At 37.4% G+C, this 11,995-nt stretch overlaps 1 protein-coding gene across 1 annotated transcript; it reads right to left on the bottom strand.

Annotated features, from left to right (window-relative positions):
- Nucleotides 1-3,172: 3,172 nt before the first annotated feature.
- Nucleotides 3,173-3,895, bottom strand: LOC149439041 (claudin-8-like). Its single transcript, XM_089659547.1, has one exon. The coding sequence runs from the start codon at nucleotides 3,893-3,895 to the stop codon at nucleotides 3,173-3,175; it is 723 nt and encodes a 240-aa protein (XP_089515673.1).
- Between the last annotated feature and the right edge of the window lie 8,100 nt (nucleotides 3,896-11,995).

Genomic DNA, 11,995 nt, shown 5'->3' with positions numbered 1-11,995 from the left:
TTTAACTTTGTGTGCCATAAACATTTTACAACAAGAGGTACAATGTTGGCTTCCTCCTGCTTATCCATCATTATCTCCAATACCCCAAGGAAAAGCTATGGATCCTAATAATATTATATAGCCCAATGATCATCCAGCTCAGTTTCATGCACCCACTAACATCACCTCTTTTCCTAGAATATTGTATCTAGATAGAGAAATCTTAACTCAATCCCTTAGGCATGTCAAGAAACCTAAGGTAACTGTAGGTTACAGCTACTGCCTGTCCAATTAACACTCATAATATAGTACTGATCTGTGTACTCCACTTTAGAGGTATGTGTTTAATGTTTAGCCATTTTATGGGTCTTTTTTTTTAATATATGCTCGATCACCAGAACAAACAGAGTAAATCCCCCAGCAGGAACACAGACGACAATTAAAAACCTAACATAGACTCCAAACCCTAACTACTCTAACCAGAACAAAAAAAATTTTTTTTAAAACTGTTAAAATAGCATATCAGCCACACAAGGAGTGCATTGTTTTTACTTCGAATGGACCCATAAGGAGGCTTTATGCACACAAAAAGTACCCACAGCTAAGCAATCCAGCAACTCTTGAACAGTCATAGTGGAGTTTGGAGTGTGACTGTTTTTGAGATTGTGGACAGGTGTCTTTTATACTGATAACAAGTTCAAACAGGTGCCATTGATACAGGTAATGAGTGCAGGACAGAGGAGCCTCTTAAAGAAGAAGGTACAGGTCTGTGAGACCCAGAAATCTTGCTTGTTTGTAGGTGACCAAATACTTATTTTCCACCATAATTTGCAAATAAATTCTTTCCAAATCAGCCAATGTGATTGTCTAGATTTTTTTTTCTCATTTTGTCTCTCATAGTTGAGGTCTACCTTTGATGCCAATTACAGGCCTCTCTCATCTTTTTAAGTGGGAGAACTTGCACAATTGGTGGCTGACTAAATACTTTTTTTGCCCCACTGTATATGTATTGTGATGCATGAAGGACAAGTGTATTGGTTGATACTGTATATGAGCCTTAGGATACCATCGAGAATGAATGGCAATGCACTAAAACACTATATACAGCACTTTAATATGTAAAAGGTTTATTAAGTGAGGGAGGTAAGAAAGAAAGAGATATGAAAAAAATGCATACATCTTTGCAAACTAGTTTATTATTTATCACATAAAACATTATCAAGCAATATAAAGAAAAAATAAGCAATAATTATGAATGGACTCCTAACAGAATAATAAGCATACATATTATTTGTTAAAAATAAACTGTTTTCATTAAGGTAAATGAACCTATGAAATAAATACATGTATTCTAGCAGGCAGGTAATATATATAGGAAAATAATACAACAATTCACAGTCTAAACAGGCGTAATACTGAAGCTCTTGAAACAGTATAAGTATTCATCATAAATAAACAGTTTGATACGTAGTTACTATAGTACATTGTTGCAAAAATGTTGTGACATGTCTGATTTTTGGCATGTTTTGGTGCAGCCAAAGTCCACTGATTTCAATGGGCTGCCTTGATGCAGCATACATACATTAATGCACGACATATGTGCATCACTGCACTACAAACATAAAAATGGGCCCCAAATAGGGTTCCACCTCATCCCTTTAAAACTGAACACATTACTTGCACAGGTTCTGGGGCTAATTTATTGCAAAAAAGGCACCAAGTGAGTTTTATTACCATTTTAAACAGCCCCAGAACCTGTGTAATTAATATGTGTTCGGTTTTAAAGGGATGAGGTGGCAACCCCTACCCCAAGGTTTATCCTCTATTGTTATCCTCTCTCTGTTCATGCATCCTGTTCAGGTGAAATCAAGCCAAAATGTTTTTTACAATTGTTAGTGAAGTGGGTTTTAATTGCTGTCTGAGATCTGGATGTAGAAATTTCCTCTTGCTTCAAGTATCAATGACAATTTTGTCACCTAAACAGGAAACGAGGGGTGGTTTCTCCAATGGAGAGGCAGCCAGTAATAAAAACAAACACTAAAGCTGAACTCCAGGATAATAGTTCAACACACATCTGAGAAAAGTGTTTTCCTTCTGTAGCCAGTTTTGTGATCTAGACATATCTGCCAGAACACATAGCCAGGTCCATAACCTTTATTTTCTATACTACAATTAGGCAGTACAGCTCAGTCACTTTCTTATCCCTTCCCACCCCATCCTTCTGATTGGCTAATAAAAGAATATCACCATTGATGAATTTTACTGTTTAGAAGATTAAAGACAGATTTAAGTACTTGTACTTGTTGAAAAATAAATAAATATATAATTTTTATTATAGCATACATATTTGTATTATGCCTGCTTAGAACTGAAATTTCACAAATTTGTTCCTTTTAGCTGAAGTAAAACTTGCTGAAAGGGAAGGTTTTTCTGTTGCAAGGCATTGTTTGTTTGTTTTTACACTAAAGATGTCTTCACATTGAACACCCAATTATGTGAAGAGGTAGTTAGTGAAAATCTCAATTTTCCTTGCTCACAACCGGACAACTAAATTGAATACAGCTTCACTGAGCTAAAATAAAAAATGTTCTTCTATAATGAATCAAGCCCACATTGGCAAAATCCTTTGTCGTTGCAATTCTCAAATGAATAAAATTCCACCATGTTTTAAAAATAAAATAAAAAAAAAAAAAATATATATATATATATATATATATATATATATATACTGTTTAAAACTGTAAATGCCATCTCTTGCAATAGCATCCTGAGGGTTTTTGGTTTTTTTTCAATGATGTTGACTTACAGAACGTCCCAAGAAATTACCGTACATTTTCTGCTAATGTAATTGGTTGCTTTCCCCAAAAGATATATTCAGAAGTTCATTCACTTCTAATGGAAACCCAGACATTGCAATGTTCTCATAACAACACTGAGATTGCTCAGGTGACTAAAATTGAGGCAGGTCCTCTGATTTTCAAATCAGCTTAAAAATGGATATCGTGAAAAAAACATAAGTTTCTTCAGAAAAGAGGAAGGTATGAAATTAAAAAACTATTTATTAAAAATCTGTGAAATGTAGTGTTTTTTTATCCTCAACAAAACTTTAAAGCTTGCTGTTTAGTTACATTTGACATACCATTTATTGGTTGGACAGAGCGTTGCTGCTTTAAAAATGTTTAATTTAATATATCTATATTCCTAGTTCTTCATTTTTCCTGGAATGAATTTTAAAGATACGGAGTTCTGTTGCTAGAGGTTTTTCCTCTGGACAAGGGTGAGGTTGTAGCTGACAGTCCTCTGACGGATGGACGCATCTCCCGTTTCTACACTGACAAGAGTGGTACCAGCAAAATATGGATCCTCCAATGAAGAACAACAGGGCAGTTGGCCACCCGAGCATGACAGCTTCACCAATTTCCTGCTGCTGGACACTTTTACAATAGGAAAAGCAAACGGTTCTCATGACGTTGATGGCGACAAGAGTAACAGGCATTAGCACGAGAATTCCAGCAATGATGTAGCTGATTCCAGTCAAAAGAAGAAAGCATCTACGGCTGTCTGTATTCTTCCTGCAGCATTTGTTAAACAGCATGCCAATAAGACCATTCAAAAACCCAGCAATGGCTGCCAGCACTGCAAAGGACATGAGCACTTTGGAAATTTTCAGGTCTGGAGTCAGTGCATTGGATGCAGAATAGGATTGACAAGACAATGGATTGTTGCTTTGTCTCACGCATGTTACCCACAGTCCATCCCAGCGGCTTATCCATTGTCCATCGAGCCGCCTCCCATAGCCATCGCTTTCTACTACAATAGACACTCTCCAATGGGGTATCCAGCAGACAAAAAATGTGAGAATCATGGCTATGCCACCCAATATCATGCCAATGGACTGGACTATGCAAGGAATCATGATGGCTCTAGGCTTGGGTCTTTTCTAAGATCAGAAATAGTCTGTCAGAAGGAGAAGTACAGCTGTTCAATTTGATTGTTCAGAGTCAACAATTTGATGACCGTTGTCTCTTGGTCTGTTCAGTATCCTTGTTTTGAATGGTTTCTCTTGGAGTGTCCAGTGTCTCCTTTTAGTGTCTTCTCTTTGGATACTTAATGTCTCTTCTTTGGATGTTCACTGTCCTGTCTTTGGACTGAGCATGTAGATTGGTAGTCCAGCTTCCTCTCTTTGACTGTTCAGTGTCCACTCCTTGGATGCTCAGTGTCTTCCCTTTGAATCTCCAATGTGCTCTCCTTGAGTGTTCCCAGGTTTACTTCATGCTCAGGTCTCAGTTTCAGCAGGTTCTGGAAAACAGTGCCCTACTAGTCAATTTATTATTGCTCTGGCACGTGTATGAAGTATGTTCTGTTACATAACTTGTTAGGTGTGGCATAAGCAAGACGTCCAGTCTAAGCACAACTCAGTCATCAAACTCAGCTCATAGACACCTGGGGCTATGAAAACCCGTCTCTCTCAGTAAAGGGAAATGAGATGCCTAAGGGATGTCTAAGGAGAAGCTGTGGATCATTTATTTACTATACTGTGTGTACAGTATGTACATTATGTACAGCTCTGAAAAATTAGCAGTAAGCATGTGAGTATCTAAATGTTTTAACTAGCAATTAAGCTGTTTTAGCCAAGATTTGAAAACATAAAGGGAACTATACACATGGACTTCTTCTTGTGTACAAACAGTCAATCTCTCAGGTGACTCCAGTTTAACAGTATAAGAAATGTTAGTTTAGATTGTGAAATATTGCAAAATATACTGATACGTCAAATGTCACGATCCTATAAAATATATATTGGAAAATTTGGGACCTTAAATGGGGTGCTAAATATTATAATTAACATAAAATGAATACACAGTGTTATAAATTCATGAATCAATGAATATAAATTATACATGAATACACCAAATGTAAAATTCATATATACTCACTGGCCACTTTATTAGGTACACCCGTTCAATTGCTTGGTAACACAAATTGCAAATCAACCAATCACATGACACCAACTCAATGCATTTAAGCTTCTAGATGTGGTGAAGACGACTTGCTGAAGTTCAAAGTGAGCATCAGAATCGGGAAGAAAGGGGATTTAAGTGACTTTGATTGTGGCACAATTGTTGGTGCCAAATGGGCTGGTCTGAGTATTTCAAAAACTGCTGATCTACTGGGATTTTCATGTACAACCATCTCTAGGGTTTAGAATGGTCCGAAAAAGATAAAATATCCAGTGAGTGGCAGTTGTGTGGACGTAGATGCCTTTTTGATGTCAGAGGTCATAGGAGAATGGGCAGACTGGTTGGAGATGATGGAAAGGCAACAGTAACTTAAATGGTATGCAGAGTAACATCTCTGAATGCACAACACGGCAAACCTTGAAGCAGATGGGCGACTGCAGCAGAAGACCACACCGGATGCCACTCCTGTCAGCTAAGAACAGGACATGGAGGCTACAATTCACACAGGCTCACAAAAATTGGACAGTAGAAGATTGGAAAAACAATGACTGGTTTCTCTGGAGTCTCAATTTCCTTAGAGATGGCTGTAGATCAGCAGTTTTTGAAATACTCAGACCAGCCTGTCGTGGATCAACAATCATGCCACATTCAAATTCACTTACATCCTCTTTCTTCCCCATTCTGATGCTCAGTTTGAACTTCAGCAAGTCGCCTTCACCACGTCTACATGCCTAAATGCATAGAGTTGCTGCCAAGTGATTGGCTGTTTAGAAATTTGGGTTACCAAGCAATTAAATAGGTGTACCAAACGAAGTGGCTAGTGAGTGTAAATATGCCCCAAACAGAATGCACTAATTGAGTAAAAATACTGTGAAATTAATATAACTTTTTCCCAAATACAATACATCAGTCCTAAACCGTGTTTCAATGTGAATAAAGTGCAAACAGTGACCAGTCATGGGACATGACTCTATGGCTAGCAGAAGTGGTGTTCTGCTCCGACTGAGGGTGAGCTATCAATATCTCAGGCAGAGGCTCCTGGTTTATACACACAACTGATGGCCGCTGTCACTTGGGGCTGATTTAATGAGCTGAATTGATGTACACTGTTTATTCTTTATTCTAGTAAGTAGTTTTCTATCCTTTTAATAAAAATGCATGTTTTTATGGGAGTACACTATTCGAGTTTTATCTTTTCTATATCCTATTTGGGGTATCAATTGTACTGAAGAAATTTGAAGTATGATGCTCAAGATGTATTGAGCTGCCTGGGTCATCATTACATAGAGCGCAGTATGCCGATCTGTTACAAGAGAGGCATAACTTTTTGGTGCGTTTCTGCCAGTTGGGAGAGGTGGAGCACTGAAGCTCTGGTGTGCATTTTGGAAGATTTGTTTGATTTCATGTCTCTAGACATGAAAAGACTTTCAGATTCAACTTTTTCCATTTTGAATTATTTCACTCACAGTGGTACTGGGTGTATCTGAGTATATGTTGGACTATAATATGAGATACTTTATGGTGGATTATCACAGTGCTACATTTTTTTGAAGACCAGTATCCAGTCATGTGCAAAGTCAGCTATTATAGTGCAGACAAAAGCTGGGACATTCAAACAGTGGCAGACTCACCTTTTAGTATTAATTATTTCATTTAATAGGATTGTCAAACATGGCAAATTTTACCACACTCCTCTAATTCCGCTGGGGCTCCACTCCTGATGAAGTCAGTTGGACTAAACACGTAAGGTGGAGCCAGAACTCTGTGATGTCATCAAACATGCTGGGGCCATTCACACACACATTACCGGGAAGTGGAGTGGTACTCACACAGGAGTACACAACATTACCTCCTTAGTTCTGGGTGATATAAGTGTATTGTATTTGTGAAAGAGTAAACAGGTGGCGCACACACCTAGTGCATTATCCAAGGTTTATTCAAAGGTATAAAAGACAAAACACACTCACAGATGAAGCATGTATAAAAAGCTTTTGCATTAAGAAGATGGCCACAACAGCAGGCAAGAAGTTCCAACTGTCTGTGCGGTCAACTGGCTGATGCGTTTCGGGGACGAGTCCCTTTCCTCAGAGCTGCTGACCAGCCTGTATGTAGGTCAAGCTGTAAATAACCATGGCTGAATGCCTTGGGATCAAAGCTCCACCTCCTCTACTTGTTAAAGGGCGAGGAGTTAGAGGTGGTTATTTAAAGTGCAATATTTAGTTATTTATATAAATATATATATATATATATATAAACAAAAAAGCAAATAAATAGATAAATGCATCATTTGCAAATTTTTGCAGTTAAAAATATTGTATGTGGTTGCAGACTATATATATTAAATAAATAAAGTTAAAAACATGTTATTGGAAATGGTAAAAAAGGTAAAAGTTAATGGAAATATATATAGTCTGCAACCACATACAATATTTTAACTACAAACATTTGTAATCCAGTTCATTCTATGATCTTCACTTTTATTATTTTTATTGTTATCATTACTACTACTATTATTTTTATTTATTTATATTTGCAAATGATGCATTTATCTATCTCTGTACTTAAAATAATAAAGGATAATAAAGTGCTAAATGCTAAAACCAAATATATAAAATAGGCAGCTGAACACACTAAAAGGTAAACCAAACGCCTTCAAATTAATCAAAAATCAATATTGGTGCAGCGCTAGGAATATATGGAAATGGTCAATTTCTGTCTCATAAATGCATGTATGTGATGAATGCATTTTGCTTATGACATATAATAAAACAACAATAATATTCTAAAAGTGAACGAATAAATAAAAGTGCAGGTGTCTATAAGAAATGCATAATCATGACATGCATGGTGATTGTATAATGTCCAAAATTTCTTTAGATCTGGTGTGATCTTCAAATGACTTCCGTAAAGTCCCAGAATACTTTTTATCCTTAGGTGAGTGTACTAATCAACAAACATAGTGCGCACTCACCAGATGCGCTAATAGAAAGATCCCAAGGCATTCAGCCATGGTTATTTACAGCTTGACCTACATACAGGTGCGTCAGCCATTTGACCGCACTGACAGTTGGAACACCTTGCCTGCCATTGTGGCCATCTTCTTAATGCAAAAGCTCTTTATACATGCTTCATCTGTGAGTATGTTTTTGTCTTTTTTACCTTTGAATAAACCTTGGATAATGCACTAGGTGTGTGCGCCACCTGTTTACTCTTTATCTAGTGGCTGATCTCCCTGTCTGAGGAGGGCTGCACCCCCGAAGCATCTTTTTTTGGTTGCCTCTGTCCTGGTCCCCTTGGCTTTCTTTTGTCTGTCCATTTCCTGAAGCGCTGGAGAGTACATACGATATCTGGTTGTATTGTATTTGTATTTTAATTGGTCTTTTAATATAGAGCTTTTAATATAGAGAGTGTTACACAATGAACGTTTATTCTTCCTTCTCGTTTATGCTTCCTTCTCTTTCATAATTGATTCTATGATGGAGTGTTGTATGCAATGAAAATACCAGTCACTATTTTTTTCCTGTAGAGTCCCAGTGGAATTGGAGGAGTAAAATAGAATCTGCCTTGCTTGACCCCCTTTTTAATTTAAGTAGTCAACAATATAAGGTGAGTCTATTACCATTTGGGCCTCCATGAGAGTACAGAGATCTTTCTAATCAATAGAAGTGGGATATCCCACCTTTGGCTTGAACTGTGGATAATGGAGTTTGCACATGATTGGACACTGTTTGCACTTTAGTTATTTGCACTGGAGCACAGTTTAGGTCATATGTAATGTACCTGGGGATCATTTATGTGAATTTCACATCTGGTATTTTTATGTAAAGAATACATTGTGCTTGGGGCATATTTAAATACATTTTACACTTTGTGTATTTACATATAATTTATATTAATTAATTATTTTTTTATTTATAGCAATGTTTATTAGTTTAATATCTTATATCTATTTAATAATTATACAGCTGCTGGTTTGGAGTTTTTTTGGTGATTATTTTAGAAAATGCAGAACATCTTAATATTTGACCATTACGTTTTCTCATATAAACCAGAGACCCAAATCGATATTAACAGATTCTTGTTCATGCATTTCATGACTGGTCCCAGTTATTCAGGACTGCTGTAAAGTTTTAGGTATCTGAGATGTCAGAACGTTAATCTAAAACAATAAATGCAGCAATATGAAGAAATCACTAAATTCAAAGGTAAGAGCACCCACAAATCCAATAATTCAAGAGATCTGTGATAAAAGACCCAATTTTAAAATATTAGAGCATAAAAATTACATGTTGCAATTCCATTGACAATAACCCAAAACTTAAAAAAATTCCCCCTCTAGCTGTGAAGCAATGAAATATACAGAAGGAATCCACCACTAAGAAAAAGTTCCCTGGTGTGCCTGTGAGGACACATAGGAGAAATGACAAAATCAACAGATATCATATACCAAAATTGAAGGGGAATGCCCCTATCAAAGACACTTTATACACTAAAAAAGTTCTTAGTCCAAAGGGTATGGTACCAGTCAGTAGGACATGTGGTCTGTCCACTCTGGGACAGTGAGAAGAGTTGGGTGTGGCTTCACTCACCTCCCCCTTCAACCATAAGGTCCGCCATGATGGGAATACTCCTCTGAGGAGCAAAGAGATCATGTCCCTTGGTAAAGCAGGCTAATATAGCCCCTGAGCAACCAAGGCGGGCAAGGTCATCATCCCCATGATGTTATGTGAAATGAGGGCATCTGCATAGAGCCTGCCTGAACAATGCACAGTGAAGGTACTTAAATCAGATCCCTCCAAAGCCATGAGTCATGGGGGGTCTACATACCTTTGGGCTACAGTGAACAACACAGAGGAACTTGAACACACACTCCAACGAGTATGGCCATAGGTGGAACAAGTAGTCGAAAGAGTCAGACTTTGAACACACACTCCAACAAGACTGGCCATAGGTGGAGCAAGTAGTTGAAAGAGTCAGACTTTGACTTTTGAAATGGGGACAGAGTGCTAGTCCAACAAAAAGGAGCACACCAGCAAAGAGAATTTCAAATTCAGTGGGAAGAAGTTCCATAGAGTTATCTTATAACAGCCTATTTCAGTTGTGCCAGTCCATGATATCCAGAGGAAAGGAGCCCAAGAAAAACTGAGATACCTACACCCATTTAGACTCACAGAGAAGGCCAAAAAGGGGGCTTTTGAAGGACCTGTTTAACTTTGTGTGCCATAAACATTTTACAACAAGAGGTACAATGTTGGCTTCCTCCTGCTTATCCATCATTATCTCCAATACCCCCAGGAGAAGCTATGGATCCTAATAATATTATATAGCCCAATGGTCATCAAGCTCAGTTTCATGCTCCCACTAACATCACCTCTTTTCCTAGAATATTGTAACTAGATGGAGAAATCTTAACTCAATCCTTTAGGCATGTCAAGGAACCTAAGGTAACTGTCCACTTAACACTCCTAATATAGTACTGATCTGTGTACTTCACTTTAGAGGTATGTTTTTAATGTTAACCTCCCTGGCGGTATTCCCGAGTGTAGCTCGGGGTAAGGTTTCAGTACCACAAGCGGTAACCCCGAGCTACACTCGGGAATACCATGCGGCGCTGCTCCACGATCCCTGCATCACTTACCTTGTCCTGCGCTCCCACGATGTCCCTCCTGCAGTGTCCCCGACAATGTAATCCGGCGGATGACCGCATCTGGCATCTGGGTTCCATCCCCTGTGAGCGTCGGGACGTACGGGGGACGGAACGGCGGGAAATTAAAAAATGACAAAAAGTGACATTCACTAAAATCACATAGTATTCCATTACTGTATCAAACCATTTCACATACATTTTGTCCCGAGAGCTTTGTCCTGTGCCCTGCCTGCATTTTTACTGTTCTTATTGCCTGGAAACTGAGAAACGTCCATGGTGTCCAAAAAGCGTCACTTTAGGTCAAAAGCGGTTTTAGACCAGCTAGAGAACAGCGATAGTAAATCAGAACCACTTGCAGAATTGAGTGATAATGATTTGTGGGGAAATTCGTCATCAAACAGTGAAAACGATTTTGCGACTTTGCTCAGTGATGTGCGAACTTGGCTCTATATTTCAAATTTAAGTGTTTTTGGTTTGATTATATTATTAAATTAAATTTATTATTATATTATTATTTTTATGATTATTTTAATAAATTATAATTTATGATTTAGTGTTTCAAATTTTATCCTACCCGGGATGTTTACTAGACTCTTGTTCGGACAGATTTCAGTGAGTTATTCCTAAAAATTACAGCCCTACAATAAAAAAAAAACATATTTCCATGCAAAAAAATGGTACCGCTTTCAGCACCAAAAATCTGAAATAATCATACCGCCAGGGAGGTTAAGCCATTTTATGGGACTTTTATATTAATATATGCTCGATCCCCAGAAAAAACAGAGTAAATCCCCCAACAGGAACACAGACGACAATTAAAAACCTAACATAGGCTCCAAACCCTAACTATAACCAGAACAAAACAAAAGGTTTTACAACTGTTGAGATAACATATCAGCCACACAAGGAGTGCATTGTTTTTACTTCGAATGGACCCATATGAGGCTTTATGCACACAAAAAGTACCCACATCTAAGCAATCCAGCAACACTTGAACAATCACATATATGTATTGTGATGCATGAAGGACAAGTGTATTGGTTGATACTGTATATGAACCTTAGGATACCATCGAGAATGAATGGCAATGCACTAAAACACTATATACAGCACTTTAATATGTAAAAGATTTATTAAGTGAGGGAGGTAAGAAAGAAAGAGATATGAAAAAAATGCATACATCTTTGCAAACTAGTTTTTTATTTATCACATAAAACATTATCAAGCAATATAAAGAAAAAACAAGCAATAAATATGAATGGACACCTAACAGAATAATAAGCATACATATTATTGGTTAAAAATAAACGGATCTCATTAAGGGAAATGAACCTATTAAATAAATACATGTATTCTAGTAGGCAGGTAATATATGTAGGAAAATAATAAAAAATATTCACAGTGTAAA

Source organism: Staurois parvus, unplaced genomic scaffold (genome assembly GCF_062004578.1).
Source record: "Staurois parvus isolate SC_StPar_1 unplaced genomic scaffold, SC_StPar_1.0 ptg001162l, whole genome shotgun sequence".
In the NCBI taxonomy this organism is placed as follows: domain Eukaryota; kingdom Metazoa; phylum Chordata; class Amphibia; order Anura; family Ranidae; genus Staurois; species Staurois parvus.
This window is presented reverse-complemented; position numbering and strand designations above follow the sequence as displayed.

Excerpts from the sequence above, each read along its gene's own strand:
- LOC149439041 (XM_089659547.1), bottom strand. The coding sequence starts at position 3,895 with ATGATTCCTTGCATAGTCCAGTCCATTGGCATGATATTGGGTGGCATA.